We start from the raw sequence: 16,673 nt of genomic DNA, 5'->3' as shown, positions 1-16,673 counted from the left end.
CTATGGGGAGGCAGTAATACAAGAAACTAGGAAATAGCCTGAGAAAGAAAAAAACTTAGGATGCAGGAAAAGGAGACTCCAACACAGGAGAGTGGGAAAGGGAAATCCCAGGATGACAGCTTTATAGCAGTTGTAGAGTAACTAATTCAGAATGGAGGGGGAAAATGGAGCAATGTCTGCAAAGAGAAAATACCAGAACCTAGAGATTACCTGACAGGTTTGATGATGTGAAAAAATGATTTGAAAGGTATTTTTCAGAGCTGCTAAAAGATGTGGAAAATTAAAAAGATCAAAGAAAATAAAACCAATGGAAAAATGGAGTAATTATTAACTCCGGAGAAAAGCAAAAAGTTATACCATCAGGGAAATATAATCATTATAAAGTACGAGGCTCAGCAGCAAGGAATATTCAGAGAGTCAATGTAATGAAAGTACCAAACATGAGTTTAAGTAAAAATCAAAAATTTCTCAGAGGATGAGGGAAAAGGAAGGTTTGTGAAAGGTAAGTAAAATCCTCATCAATCCATAATAGGAAGTCAATAGATAGTATCTAAAATGAAAGAATCAAGAGATAGCAGTATGTATACATTATTCAGAAAGATGAAGGTAAATATTAGAGAAGCAGCTTAAAAAAGAAAAACACAGTTGCCTCTGAAAAGTATGAATGTATCTGTGTGTGAAGGTGGGGATGTGGAAAACAGAGGATTGCCTTTTAACATTATTTGAATTTTTAAACTATATTTTGATTACTTAGATCAAAAGTAAATAAATGTATATACAAACTCTTTCGATATAAACATACTTACTATGGGAATGCTGTTGAAGCAGGAGCTAAAGCTGGAGGATTCTTCCAAAACTCATCCAACAGACTCTGAATAATTTTCCCAAGATCTGAGTGCATTGTAAACTAAAAGTAACAGTAATACACGGTGATCAAATTCATCTTCAGAAAAAGATTATAAAGTCTCATTAGGATAATTTAACTGTAAAACTCAATCTTAAATCCACTTTTGCAAGTCAAGAATTAAATGAAAAGCAAAGGATATTATGTCAATTGAACATATCAGCAATCTACAACTTACAATATTTTCTTATAGAATCAATACCATAAATGAGGTTAGAAGTTTATTTAGTCAATAATGGAGCTGAAATACTTCCACATTTCACTATTGACAATAATTTGAAGGTTCAAAGGTAAATACTGAGTACATTTAAGTTACCGTCCTTCACATTAATCAATCATATATATACATATATATTATGTATATATATCCTAAGAAATTTAAGGCATATTTGAATTTTATCTCTTTCTAACCACTATAAAAGATCTACTATGAACCAAAGTTCTTAACATCAACAGGTCCTCACCACTGAAAAACAAATAACCTTCAAATCAGGATTATCTATTAAATACAGTGAACATTTTTGAAATAAATTACACCATATACATACATTGTTTACTAATGGAGAGGTAACATACACTCCTTGTTTATCCACTAAGTGATGTCGTATTGGTGGATAAACACTGATCACTGGTTTTTCCTGAGGAAATTGTGGAGGAAGCAATCTGGTAAAGGTAGAACAGATTAAAAAACAAAAACAAAGACAACAAATGTGATATTATACAGTCATAATCCTAAAACAAAATTACTTAAAAGCAAATAAAATTTTCATACTTTCATTTGGATTACTCAGTAATTAGTGCTCTACTATGCTTGTTGAGTTGATTGAAAGTATACAAAAAGATACACTTTGGCAACAAGACTATAAAGTAATTCAGTATAGTAAAACCTTCTTAATGTGGAATAAGGATACCGTGAATTATAGACTATTCTTCACACCACACCAATTAATTGCTTTCAAACACAATATACCAAACTATCCAAAATCTCAGCTAAAATTAGACCAGGCATTTTTATCAGGTGAACCCTAATTTAACCCAGTCTGGCTATTTAGTGGACCACAGGTTCCGGCCCTATACTTTTCTTATGGCTTTCCTACTTTTGAAATACTGCCAACAATTATTTCATTATATGCTGAATTTTTTAAAGAGTTGAGTGGATAAAATGGGAAGTGCTAGGATTGGAACAGTGTAGCTGTCATCATGCCTTGGTTCTATAGGGCTCTCTTCTAAATGTCTCAATTAACATATCTCTCCCAACTTTGAAGTCAATCACATGGTTTCAAGTAAATAACAGTAAATTCTCAATACAAAAAATAAAAAGAGTAAAAACCTTAACCTTTTTTGAGCTACTACAAATTTAAAATTAGGGAGTAAAGTCTTTAAAAGTGAGAGTTTACTGGACATGGAACCGTTTTCCAAATCTAAAAACTCAGACCAGTATGTCCCTTTAAACTGCCACTCTGTTCCCCTTCTGGCTCAGAAAACTATGTGTTGGCAACACTGTCAAGAAGAAAACTGGGTCCTTGTTGGCTTCTCCTACTTAGCTCTACCTAAGGCATGTGATGAGAGATAAAACTACTTCATTTATATAGTTGAAGATGTTAAACTAGTTTGGTAAAAAAAGGCAATGTATGGCCTTTGGACCCCAACCAATCTGGGTTTCTCTCCCCACTACACTATTCACTACCTATTTGTTCCAATTTGCAGGGCTGCTGTGATGATTCAGAAACTCCCATATATCAAGATAACACAGCATAATGGTTGTCACTGTTATATAGTCATGCTTTAATCCACTCATTCAACTAGGATTTAACAAGGCCTCCTATGTGCAGGCACCATGCTAGGCAATGAGGATAGGACGATGAACAAGTATGGTTCCTATCTTCAAGTTAAGTGCCTTTTTACCTCACCCAAACACTCACTCTAGTGGCTAGCCACCTGATGCAATCTGAGGTAATAACTTAATTCTTTCATGCTAAAGACTAATAACTGCACTTAAGGCTAAATGAGTACTTCAGCAATCACTTTGTCCAACCTTTCCTCTTTATAACTTAATAACCTCATGATTACATTTTCAACTTTTAATTTTTTTCTTTAAAAATAATTAGCAGATCAAATTCAGTCTTGAACTTTCTGGTTGACGTAGTTTATCTGTTGCCGAAAACTAGAATATTTTCACTTATTTCTGATGTAAAAGTGTCTATATCTCTAATGGTTTTCCACACATGATCCCTTTGAGTGTTTGTCATTATCATTCTTACTCTTTCAGCCTACCTCCAGCTTAGACTTTAGTGCAAAACAATAACGTCTTTTTATTACATTTCCTCTTTTATAGTTTCTTACAGCAATATCTATTACAATGGTGACTTAAAAAATTTTTTATTTCACAAAATTTTAAGTTTAATAAACTATAGTTACTAGAGAGGGAGATAAATACTAGAAAGGGAATAAATTCACTTTTAAACAGTTTACTTCTAATAATAGCTAAGAAACAAAATAATAAAAAGATTTTAAAGTCCTATTACATGAAAAAATAGGATACAATTCTACTCACATATTAATGTTAATTGTCAGGTTGTTTACGGTGAATGGCAACCTGTATTCCACATCTTTCTGTATTTCAGCTATACTGTAGGAGAAAATTTGAGAAAAAAAATTTATCTAAAGTTATAAAAACCATTAATGTTAAAAACAAATGTTAAATATTTTTAGAGTCTACTAAAACTACTTTATTTTAATAATAGAATTTAGATGGCCAATATAACTTGTATCTTGAGGGGAAAATGATCATGTTTATCGAATAAGCAGGCAATACTATTCTGAGATATGGGCGGGGTCGTTGCTGAGAGGGGGAGTTAGATGGTGAGGTAAAGAGACAAAAAAACTCTTATATTAGTGCTAGATCGATTTACTATCACCTTATCTAATTCATCCTCAGTAGAAGCAATTGTGAGCCCTCTAGTTAGAACAAGTCAGCAAGACATCTGGGTTCTGATTATAATTCTGCTATTGCCCAGCTGTATAGATAGCTGGGGAAGCCTGGGCCTTAAGAGCTTAAACTTAGAAGTCTGGATGAGATGTCTCCTACAGTCTTATGATTGAGACCGCTGGCTGCTTTCCGAAATCAAATGTTCCCCTTCTTCCTAAATAAGAGAAGCCTGATTTTATTCTGAGTAGCAATGTTCTAACTTTTCTTGCAGCAAGTTGTTGCTGTAGACTTAAGTTCCAGTCGATAAAACATAGAAAAGTTGTGAGGTGGAATTTCCAGGAAAGCATCTTAAAAGGGAACAAAAAAACTGGTATGAGTCCATTTTCCCTTCCAGCCTGGCCCTGATAGCTGAACTTCTAACAGCCATACTGGAACAGGAGTGACCCTGAGAACGGGAGCCATACACTAGGGAGAGCTCAGCAGGAAGATGTAGCTTGGGTCCTTGATGGCTATGGAATTGTCAAACTGAATTTCTTGTATGTAGAGAAAAAGAAACTTTTATCACGTTAAAGTTACTATTTTGGGAGTCTTTGTTACTAGCAGCTGAATATAAATGCCAACTAGTATAAATCCCATATACTTTAACGTTCTACATTCAGAATTTTATTTTATTTTTAATTGCAGGCATGCAATTATTACAGTTATAATCTACCAACCAAATCTTTTGGGGGATCACTTGGAATGCTAACCAACATTCATAATCTTTCCAAAGGGAAAAATGTTAAGTAGTATTAATGAGTTAAGGCTGAAAGGAGGCCTAATATCCAAACAGACGTGAAACTTTTTCAAGCATAAATACCTTTGAAAGATCTACCAATTACGTAATTTACTTTTCTTTTGGTTGCTTCAATTAGTAGCTTTAGAAAACCTCTTATTTTCCTCATTTTCTTTTTTGGACTATGACTTTTTTTTTGCCTTCTAATAAAAATCTAGCCTCTCAAATATGTAAATTTTAGGTAGCTTGAAAGGTTAAAAAGTGTTGGGATGGAGTTATGGAGAAATCATAGATGTCTCCTCTGACATCCCATGGAATGAGGTTATGACTGAAGAGAAGAAATGGTTGAGAAAAGACTCAAGAAGATATTCAATATTAGGACTAACACAATTTTTTTTTTTTTTTTTTTTTTGCGGTACGTGGGCCTCTCACTGTTGTGGCCTCTCCCGTCGCGGAGCACAGGCTCCGGACGCACAGGCTCAGCGGCCATGGCTCACGGGTCTAACTGCTCCGCGGCATGTGGGATCTTCCTGGACCGGGGCACGAACCCGCGTCCCCTGCAGCGGCAGGCGGACTCTCAACCACTGCGCCACCAGGGAAGCCCGGACTAACACAATTTTTATGAAAGTTTCTCTTTGGGGATCACGTTTGGACTAGGATACCAACAGCCTTCTCAGCTGTATAAACATTATGTAATCAATAAAATGACTTAAGTTTTTTATTCCTCTTTGTTATCTTAGGACCCTAAGGTGTCCAATGCTTTAAGGGAATACTGATCACAAAAGCATCCACCAGTTCAAAGCCAAGTGGAGCATCTTAGTGATTAAGAGCACAACCTCTTAATCTAAGCTTCCTGGGATCAAATCCTCTACCATTCACTTGTGTGATCATGGACAACTTATCTAATCTGTCTAAGCCTTATCTCTCAAATGGTAAATGCAGATGTTAAAAATACCCATCTACCTAAAAGAACTGTTAGATTAAGTGAGATAATGCATGCAAAGCCCTCCCCACATAATACCATAATAATTGTTCAATATATGTTAGCTATTATTAAATAAGCATTTAGAACACACATCTAAATTGGAGCCTGTCTAAATTTGTAATACTAAAGTTTTAACTCATTTTTTCAGACACTGTATTTTTATAGAAAAAAGTGAATTTGATTAAGATGATTTTTACTTAAATCATTGGCTAAAAGTGTTCAATTCACTGTTCCCATAATTATGTTCTTGACATTTATTAAAATTTCTGACAAGTTTCCTCCACAAATGAGGTATCAAAAATAACTAAAGGTAATATTTGTAACATTAATGAGAGCTAAACCGTCATTAACAAATTTCAAAACAACAGGTTAATCATGGCAATTGATGGGGTTCAGGACACGCTACCCCTAAATGTGGCACCTTGGCATCTTGAATATTTTAAGCTGAAGGAGTATGAGAAAATAGCAGAAACAGGAAAGTTACTCTGACCTTCTCCCCCCCTCACCCTTCTTCCCTGAAACAGGTCATAAAACCTCATTAAGAGGTGCCCTCCCCATGCCAAGAGGAAAGGAGCATCCTTATCTCAGAAGACATAGGGACACTAAGAAGAGTCCTAACAAACCGGCCTTGCTATGTCATCATTGTACCCTGCAACCACATGCCCCCTGCCCCATTTACTACAATTACAAGCATACTTCACTTTATTGTGCTTCATAGATATTGCCTTTTTCTTTTCTTTTCCCTTTTTTTTTTTTTTTACAAATTCAAGGATGGTGGCAATCCTGCATAAAGTCTATTGGTGCCATTCTTCCAATATCATTTGCTCGCTTCATGTTTCTGTGTCACATACTGGTGATTCTTGCAATATTTTAAACCCTCCACCAGCAGAAAGATTGCGACTTGCTGAAAGCTCAGATAACAGCATTTTTTAGCAATAAAGTATTTTTAATTAAAATACATTGTTTTTTAGATATAATGCTATTGCATACTTAATAGACTACAGTATAGTGTAAACGTAACTTTTATATGCACTGGGAAACCAAAAAATTCATGTGACATGCTTTACTGCAATATTTGCTTTATTGAGGTGGTCTGGCACTGAACCCGCAATATCTCTAAGACGTGCCTCATACCCCTTAACCCATCATATTCCTCCACAACTGTCCACTCTTCATCAAACCCAGCATAAAATACTCAGGTCTGTTTCTTTGGGTCTTCATTTCCTTTTGAAGGCCCTCTGATATGTAAAACTCACATTAATTAAATTTCTATGCTTTTCTCCTGTTAATCTGTCTTTGTCAGTTTAATTTTCAGACCCAGCCAGGGACCCTAAGAGCATCAAGGAAAGCTTTTTCCTCCTCTACACTAGCTGTGTTAGACAAAACAGCAGATATTTGTTCTACTTAATTAAAACAAGAATCATTCCCTGAATCTTTATCACATATTTATTTTGAAGTTTTTGCTATTTTCAAATAACTTTAAAAAAGTTATTCCAAAAATAATTCATTCTCATTAGAAAAAAAATTATTTTTCCAAATCAGCAAATGTTATTTTACAATATTTTTAAATGGCTGCATAAAGTTCTAGTATATTGTTTAAACTACTCCATACTATTAGATATTGAAACTGAGCAGGACCCTGTGGGGCTCCTGGGCATGGAAGCCTTTCTGTGTCCTCCGTTTCTTGTTTGTAGGGAATACACTGAATACACTCCAGCCTCCATTACCTTCCCTGAATTCTAAAGGGCAGATTTGAACAGCTGCTAATCAGGGAAGGGAGGGGATGCAGAGACAAGGGAGGAGACCACCTGAGGCCAAATTAAAGGAGTGCAGGCCCTGCACACACCCTGATCCTTATTAGCAACTCTGCCCTTGAACCACTGCTATAAAACTCACCAAATCCTCCCAGGCTGGGACACAGTTTCTCAGGGCACGAGGCTGTTGTGTCCCTGTTTGCCTGGCAAAGCAATGGAGCTATACTTTTCTACTTCTTCCAAAACTCTGTCTCCAAGATTTGGTTTGGCACTGGTGCACAGAGGCTGAGTTTTTGGCATCAATATTTAGATTGTTTCTAAGTTTTACTACTATAAACTATACTTTGATAAACATTCTTACAGTCATATATAGCCATATCTTTATGCTGACAGGTAAGTACTCTTTGGATGTAAACACACACACTTTGAAGTAATACTGTAATCACACCAGAGAAAATTTAAATAGCCTTCCATTAATAATTTTATTTCCTAGGTTCTCTGAGAGCAGTGAATTACTATGGCTTTACTTCAGTGGCTCTGGATCTGTTCGGGACTAAAGAAAGCTGCAACAACAGAAAACTTTGTCACATGTGTCACTAACTGGCATCCACATTTCTTTAATAGTCCCTAAAACTGTAAACAAGCAGATCTTGAAATGCAAGAGAGGCACTAGTTATGGTTAAAAGATTCCTTTTATAGAACAATCATTTATCTCCTTACTTTGTATTTTGTGTAAACTTGTATTTTGTAACTAAGACTAGGTTCAACTGAACAGCTACCATATATCCAGCATCTTCCAAGGAAATGGAAATAGTGTGGTCTTTGCTCTGATGGGGCACACAGCACATCAAGTGACTGAAAAAGAGCAATTCAAGATACTGATTTCATGCATCTCTGGCAGTGTTGCGTAGCTCAAGGGAGGGTTTTTAAGTGATCCTTTCCAATAAAGGGTTTAGATGCTTCAAGACAGTAGATAAAGATTAGACAATTTCCCTTTCCCATCCCATTTTCTCCAGGAAATATCGAAACTGACTTTTAAAAAGCAAATCTGTAACAGTGCTGGAAAGCAAATAGTACCATAAACTGACAAGAAGCTTTGAGGAATCTTAGAAAGATAAAAAAAGATGGGATTAGATTTAAGGAAAAGATCAGCGTTAAAAAAAAATAAAGAAAATAAATACAGGAACTAATGACGACCCAAAACATAAGACCAAAGCAAAGTAGGAGCAGTCTGAAGGTCCTCCAATCCCTTGAACCGATTCAACGCAAACCAGAGGGTGGAGGGTAGGGCAGGAGCGCGTCTCAGGGTAGACAGTGCTGGGACACGTTGGCCAGCAGGAAGCTAGAGCACTCTCCTGGTGCCCCGCTTGTTCCAACCAGAGGACAGCAGTAGTATCTGCCCCCTGAACAACACGGGGATGTAGCCTCTAAGGTAGCAGTGCCTTAGGAAGCTACTGACTCCCAGGAAGCCTCCATTTCCAAAAGACAGCTAACAGCTTGGCCCATAACAAAGAGAGTCATTCTTTTTCACCTATCACCTGAGGCAGGGTATGGTAAACAGAATTAAATATCTACAAACAAGTCAACCAGGAATCTCAAATACAGAAAAGGTTTGAACAAAACAAAACCACGCAAAGCGTGCACCAAACTCAACAAGCCCCAAACACAAAACTTCAAGGAAACAGAGTTAAATGAGCAAACAGAAGACTATCAATTTGTATAATACCCTGAGAGGAACAAAAGAAAATAGCCCTTGTGTTACCGAGTCCAAGCTCGAGCTCTTCGCTGCACGACAAGCCAATATATTGAGAGACGAGTTGTTGGGGTAAGGAATAGCGACTTCATTTGCAAGACCAGCAGATCAAGAAGATGGTAGACTCGTGCCCCCAAAGAACCATCGTGCCGGAGTCAGAATTCGGGCTTCTTTTATACTAAAAGGGGAGGGAGTAAGGCCAAACATTTCCTGTTTCCGGTCAGCCTCCCGAGGGGATGCGTTAATTTCTATCTCCCTGCAGTCATTCACAGGTGGGCCTGCTCAGGAGCTAAACAAAGGTATTTTAGCTTAATGCTCTTTACCTGGGAGGCAGGGCTCCCAGATATGGGCCATGATGTATAATTGAAGCTAATAGGCAACATCCCTTTAGTAATTAACTTGTAATAGAATACAAAGGTTCTTCCTTATTAACATTTGCATCCTCTCTCTCTCTCTCCCTCTCTCTCCCTCTCTCTCCCTCTCCCTCTCTCTCCCTCTCCCTCTCTCTCTCTCTCTCTCTCTCTCTCACACTCACACTCACACACACACGTTGATATGAAAATGAATAATTAAGAAACTGGAAATTTAAAATAAATAGCTAAATAGCTCAAATAGATGGTTCAGTGCTCTGCTTGGAAGATGCTTCATACTGTATCTTTCTCTTGGAGAATATTGATGCACTTTAGCATATTAAAGGCTTTTAGAAATTCTAGAATACTCGATTTTGTTTTCTATGTCTGTTTGACATGGACCACTTATTTTACAGTAGTTTTTGAACAGTGTTCTGTAGAAGACATTGAATCATGACAGAGATGTGCACAGAGCTATAGGAACACAGAGGAAACAACCTAACCTAAACAGGGATGGATGGGTATTCGGATTAAAAAACAGTATCTGAGCTACATTTAATAGTCAAGTAAGGGGCTTCCCTGGTGGCGCAGTGGTTGAGAGTCTGCCTGCCGATGCAGGGGACACGGGTTCGTGCCCTGGTCCGGGAAGATCCCACGTGCCGCGCGGCTAGGCCCGTGAGCCATGGCCGCTGAGCCTGCGCGTCCGGAGCCCGCAATGCGAGAGGCCACAACAGTGAGAGGCCCGCGTACCGCCAAAAAAAAAAAAAAAAAGTCAAGTAAGAGTTAACCTTAGGAAAGAGAATCGGGGAAATGAAGTGTACATTCTAGACAAGAGGAAACACAATTAGGAAAGCTTCAGTAGGAAATAATAACTCTAAGAGTGTCCATATCCTTTGCCCTAAAGAAACTTTACATTGTGTCTGCTGACATGTTTCCATCAGTCACATCACCACCTTCTGTGACAACCAGGCTTTAAGCTAAGGAGGCTGGCAAGAGTTAGGAAGCTACTGAAAGGAATAACATGGTCAAATTCAAATTTTAAAAAGATGACTCTGGCACCCATGTGGAAGAAAAAAGTAAGGGAAGAAGACTGCAGGCAGAGAGAATAGTTACAATCCAGTGGTAGCAGGGATGACCAAGTGAAAACAGGATGACCAGGTTTTTGGCTTAGGTGAGCAGGCAGTAGAGACAGCTTGGAAGGAGTTCAGAGGTAGGAGGGGAGGAGTAGATGTGGTTGGATTCAACTGGCAATGGAGAAATGACCTGTGTGGTAACTTTTTTTAAAAAGCAGGTATGGACTGATACTACTATAGGGAAAATTAACTAGGGATAGCACTTGAGTGTTACCATCTATTTAGGAAAATTTTAAAATGGTAACATGCTTTATTGTGTCATATACTCTGAAATTATAACGTTTAATCACTGGTTATAGACTATATGATTTAATGTATCAAATTAAAATTCACTTAATTATGGGATTGTTTGATATACATAACTTTTAAGTTCACTGTAAGAGTTTAAATTTAGGGTCAAAATATTGACATTTTGTAGGTTTCTGTAGCTTCAATAGGCTAAGGCACAGCAGATTCTTATAGAATTTTTTATTGCAACAAGTCAAGGTGACTTTCTTCCCCAAGAAAATTTTACTCTCAAATACCTTTAAGAGTTAGAAAGGTACATGAAATGAAGGCAGTTGCTTGTAGTACAAAAGGGTGTGATTGCAAACTGGTAAAATGGAGAAGAGCAGCCCAGTAAATAGGACAGCTACTCTTAAGCTCAAAGCAAGCACTGTTATGTGGGAACTGTTGCCAGATCTTTCCATTTTAAAAGAAAAGTTGGAGAGGGCAAAGGCTATATGGGAAATCTCTGTACCTGCTGCTCAACTTTTCTGTAAACCTAAAACTGCTCTAAATAATAAAATCTATTTTTTAAAAGTTGGAAATTTGGATATTTTAATGAAAAATCTCAAATTATGTCGACAACAGATCTATTAAAAAATACAACACTAGACAGGTTAAAACATATACACATATCCTCTCATTACAAACTTTTTGTCTTATCAAGTTTGCATATGAGTCCTTATGAGCTGACAGTAAAAACTACAAAAAGAAAGGTTTGGAATCTAGGCTTACTAAGAAACCCATGAGTTTTATACCTGAGAACAGGGGGTTAAACTTAACAGCTATAGGGTAGAAAATTATACAAGAGCAGGCTCTCCAAAGATGTTATAAGGTTTTTTAAAAGAATCTGGGTAATCAGAAAGAATATCCAAGGACTGGCAACAAAAGAAGATTTCAAAACAATTTTTAAAAACTATGAGGTTGGCACTATTATATTTAAGATACAAAAATAAAATAATTGGCATTTACAGAGTACTTACTGTGTGTCCAATAACATTCTAGTTTCTTTACATGTATTGTCTAAAATCTTTCAAAATGAAATCTTACATTTCATTTGTGAAGAAAAGAACTCTCTGGAATGGACATGCTTTCTGAATGGAAAGTCAGAAGTAGTCCTGCCAGAGGCAAGTGAGCTGTAAGCTTGTGAGCAATTCATAAACAATAAGCTGGCTAGATCCATGTAGGCTAAGAGGCAAAGGTTCCAGGCACCCTGATTCTATGCAGTGGAAAGAAGGAATACAATCGGCTGCCTGTTTACTGTGTGTCAGATACTCTAATAAATGTTTATATATATTACTTAAATACCAACAATCCTGCAGAATAAAAATCACAATTCCTGATTCTACAGATGGGAATTGGAACTCAGACTTCACCTAAGTCATGTTGCTTTTCCCAATGTCAATAATTTTTGCTTGTTTGCATTTATGTTCCTCAAATTCATTTTGTCTAACATCTCATACCAGAGTGAAAAAGAAAGCAATTCTGATAAAAATAACTCCCAAATTAGATTTTCTGATTAAAAATAAAATAAAAATAGCACCAGAATTACCACATAACTAACTGATTATTAAAACGGAGAAGTCCTTTACTTGAGAGAGCTGATCTCCCTAAGTAAAAGGTAACAAAGAAAGAGTACTATTTGTATAACTTTGAATTTATATAGTTAATTACAGATAACAATTACAAACACAGCTCCAGGTTGTTCCTTCAGAGCTAAGGAAATAAAATAATAAAGAAGCTAATAACTGTAGATACTGTGAGAGAGGAAAAACCAGGATAGTAAGGATAGTAAAGTAACTGTTGAGCTACCATCAGATTTTAGTATTTTCTGATTGCAGGGTCAATGCAGGGAGATACTTAACAGCTTCAGTTCGAAGAATCTTTAAATACTGGAATTAGTGAGTATCACTTGGGGCAGTTTCAACTGCAAGTATTAATAATTGAAAAACCAGGCCAGAAGTGTCTTAAACAGTGAGGGGTTATTTGTATGTATAATACAAATGTATATGTATCGTATAATCTCATACAGCAAGAAGTCCGGAGGAAGGAAGTTTCCAGATCTGGTTAATTCAGCATCACAATATTATCACAGACTTTCCATCTTTCTACTCTACCACATTCATTAGTCAGTCTGCTTCCGTCATGATCCAAGCAGTTCTAGATGTTCCATGTAACAAAACAATATCCAAAACACAAAGCATTTCCTCTTAGACACTACTATTACTAAGAAAATGTTTTGAGCAGCTCCCCAGCAGACCTCTTCTCCAACCCACCACTCCACTGACTAAGATTAGGTCAAGTGTCTTGCTTCCACAATAACTAGCAATGGGAATGAGACCATCATCATTGGCGTAAACAATCATTATTTACCTAAGCAGGTTGAAAGAGCACAGCCTCCATTAAATAACTGGTCCCGCAGACCAGGAACCCATATAAAAATAATGTTCTTCCAAGAAATCAGAAGAAATGGATTTAGATGGGAAATCAACAGTGTCTCTTAGAGTGAGCTTCTTTAGGAAGTAAAAGAAACAACAGAATTAGTTCTACTCCTGCCTGTAAAGTCAGGAATTTTAGTGGTAAATTGAATACTGTGATGACTGTTATTTAGAAGGTGGAATAAAATTCTTGAGCCTAGTAATCTATATAACTTTGTTTCCATTTTCATAGCAGACAAATGTGTTATTATATTTTGGGTAAACACTTTTTTGGTCATCATTATGACAGTGTCCCATTTGCCCTGCCTTACCAGTAAGACTTAGATGAGGAAAAAATACACATAAAATTCAGCTAACCTTTAGGAGAGGCCTGAGGAAGATGAGGAGGTAGGAATTTCTTAAGGTAACTGAAAAGAAGCTTACATTAATTAGAGAAAGGGAATTAAAGAGACTCTTTCCTGAAGTGGGATTTTTTTTTTAATTATAAGGAGTTGGAAGGTAGATGAGAGAATGGGGGTGGGAAAGGTTATTGAGGAGACGAAAAGAAGTCAGACGCTTTCATGGCCAAGAAAGAGCTACTAACCCTATATTTAGAGAAGGGATAGAATATTAAATGTGAGGCAGGTGGGCAGCATGCAACAAGGTATTAATACTCGTAACTGAGGAAGTTTTCTATTATTCATTAAAATACTGTTCGAAACATTCTTTGAACTTTTAAAAAGTGCACCTTCAGAATAACCAATCGCAGTGTCTTTTTATACAAAAATCTTTAAGCATAAGTTGTAGTATTGAATTTGGTTACTCAAGCAACATATTTTCAGATACTGCACACATACATCATTTTTACCAGCTAGTTTTAAAAGGTATGTCATGAGTTAAAAGGGAAGACTTAACAAGAATAGGTAGAAGACATTTTTTCTGGGATCATACCATTCTTTGAAAAATGGAAGTACATGACCTCCTTAACTGTCACCAGAATTATCCAAGTATAGTTTATAAATGTGAAATATTTCAATAAAAACTTCAAATATTTTTATAAAAGAACTTAAAAGAATCAAGTACTTAAAGTTAGCTGTTCATAAAACATTACAAATGTGTAGATAATATCACATGTCTGATTATGTCCGTAATTTCTGGCTCAAAAATAACAAAATAGATCCCTTCTGCATTTGACTCAGAGTATTTACCGATCCTCTTAAGCCAACTGCAGAAATCCTTAGATTAGCAATTCCTGCCTTAGAATCTCACCTTATTTGAAGGCCAAAAAAATATACAATAAATTTCACATCAATCGCTTTCCTTATTTACCAGCTTTAGCAGCAAGGGGCTTTGGAATATTTGAAAAATTCAACTCCAACCTCAAAGAATAAAAATTCGCCAGCAGTGAGAATACCTAACAGAATATACTAAAGGATTAAAAGCAATTAATTCCAAAAGTATGGTTCTAAAAAGTATTTTGGCAATAGTAGTACTAGCATAGTATACAGTCTTCCAAGGCGATGCCTTCTAAGGAGACAAACTTTCGTTGTTTGTTAAAAAGGAGTCACCTTGTTTCATAAGCATATTTTGTAAGAGTAGCTCTTACAGGTTAGTAGAGAATACTATTTGGAGTAAGACTGACTTGTAAGAACTCTATGAACTTAATTTTCCAAAAAGAAAGCCACAATTAAATCAAATACCATGCCATTCTTTCCTGTTTAATACCACAAATTCTCACCTTTCTAAAGTTCTCAACAAGCAGAACAATTGAGACAAAGAACCAAGAAACACCTGAAGTTCAATCAGTAATAGGCCTCATTTTAGCCAAACTCATTTTGCAGTGATTTTTTTCTTTTAACACTATATCTAATTTAAAACTATTCTACACTATAACTTGCTTGGGAAAAAATCCTTAGTGTAACAGATAAAATGGCTCCTAGAAGTTCCTTCCACAGGAATTAATCAATTTTAATACCTCTGAATATATATATTTCAAATGTATGAAAAGTCTATTAAGATGTTGACATCTTTACATTAAAATACGTGCTGACACTCAAGTAAATATACTTGCAAAATCCATATAATATAAAGAGGCAGTTCTAATTTTTAAAAACCACTAGAGGTCACAGATTTTTGCAATATAAAGGGCTGCAGCAAACCAGTTTACAATAAAAACAGTTGAATTAATTTGAATTGCAAAATATTTCTAATCTGACCACGCTGGAAATGAACAACTCATACAACGCCAAAAGAACAATCAAGATGACTCTAAGGCAATTCCCGAGTGTGGGAACAAGAATAACGAAGTGAGAAATGAACAGAGACTGATAGTTGCCAGCTGGGGGGAGGTGGTTAGAACGGGGTAAATCTTCTATTAGAGACTTCAGAGGATTGAGTATGTCACTCCCAGAGAAGAACTCACTGGTGAAAACTGTCTTCCCTTCTCTTTAATGTTGAAACAGTTTTGGGTTTTTTTCAAAAATGGTCCACTATTTGTGAAACTTGGAGATCACTCTTGACGATTCTTTTTACCCAAGTACAGAATTTTAACAATTCTGCCAACGCGGCAAACAGGTGGGCAAAGGGAAAGATTAGTGAGGAAGCCGGGCAAAGCAAGGCATACTGGAGACAGACTATGAGATAGATTACAGTCAGCAGCGCTGTTGTCAGGAGGGATGAGCAAATCGCAATTAGAGGAGCTGAGCAGTGGTGGGGCGGGACGGAGGGAAGGAGGGCCCGGAAGAAAATCCTGAACGTGGGTCAGGGATAGGAGAGCAAGCGTGAGAGGCAGGACGAAGGGAGGTAGGTCAAAAGGCGGCAGCTGGCGGGAGTCGGCCTGAGGAGCTGCGAGTGTAGTTAGGACCAGCCCGCCCTCCCGCCCTACTTTTTCTTCCTGTCGGAGAGGCGGCGACCAGTCACCTGGAGTGTGAGTTCCGGAGGGACTCGATCAGCCGCTGCTTCTGCTGTTGGAGGCTGGTGAGACCACCGGGGGACCCAGCCGCGGAGGAGGAGGCGCTCTTGGTCAGGGGAAAGAGCCAGCTCATCCTCCACGGGTCCCCGGGCCCGAGGCCCTAGAAGGCTCTGGCCTGCTTCTCCCAGCTGCTCAGCCCGGCGGTTCCCAAGCGACAGAGGAGGAGCGGGCAGGGACGCCCCAGCCCAAGTGCTGGGGAGCCGCGTCTTCTCTAAGCAAACCCGGCCGGGGGTCCTCGGGGTCAGGGGGGCATGTTCTGTCTGCGGACAGCTGGAGACAGGGAACTCGCCGCCCGGGACCGGCAGTCCTCCCTTCACTGCCCTGACGCCCCAACCAGCCAGTCAGGACGCCTGACCGCGCAGCTCTCCACCACCCCAGCTTCCGTCACCTGCGTGCCCCGCCCTCTCTGCGTGTCGCGTCATCATCTGGCGCCCCCGC

General features: G+C 37.7%; 1 protein-coding gene across 3 annotated transcripts in view; it reads right to left on the bottom strand.

Annotated features, from left to right (window-relative positions):
* VPS37A (VPS37A subunit of ESCRT-I) overlaps positions 1-16,607 on the bottom strand; it is a 38,925-nt gene extending 22,318 nt beyond the window's left edge. For 2 of the 3 annotated variants that reach the window (XM_079909516.1, XM_079909514.1), the window contains exons 1-4: positions 16,184-16,607; positions 3,459-3,533; positions 1,453-1,567; positions 807-907 (exon numbers count right to left, since the gene is read on the bottom strand). In XM_079909516.1, coding sequence (XP_079765642.1) covers positions 807-907; positions 1,453-1,567; positions 3,459-3,533; positions 16,184-16,308 — 416 coding nt within the window. In that variant the 5' untranslated portion in view covers positions 16,309-16,607. Of the gene's footprint in view, positions 1-806; positions 908-1,452; positions 1,568-3,458; positions 3,534-9,109; positions 9,270-16,183 lie in introns of those variants that run through there. The other variant, XM_079909515.1, reaches the window with a different exon arrangement.
* Positions 16,608-16,673: the final 66 nt, after the last annotated feature.

Source organism: Stenella coeruleoalba, assembly GCF_951394435.1.
Source record: "Stenella coeruleoalba genome assembly, chromosome: 21".
Classification (NCBI taxonomy): Eukaryota; Metazoa; Chordata; class Mammalia; order Artiodactyla; family Delphinidae; genus Stenella; species Stenella coeruleoalba.
This window is presented reverse-complemented; position numbering and strand designations above follow the sequence as displayed.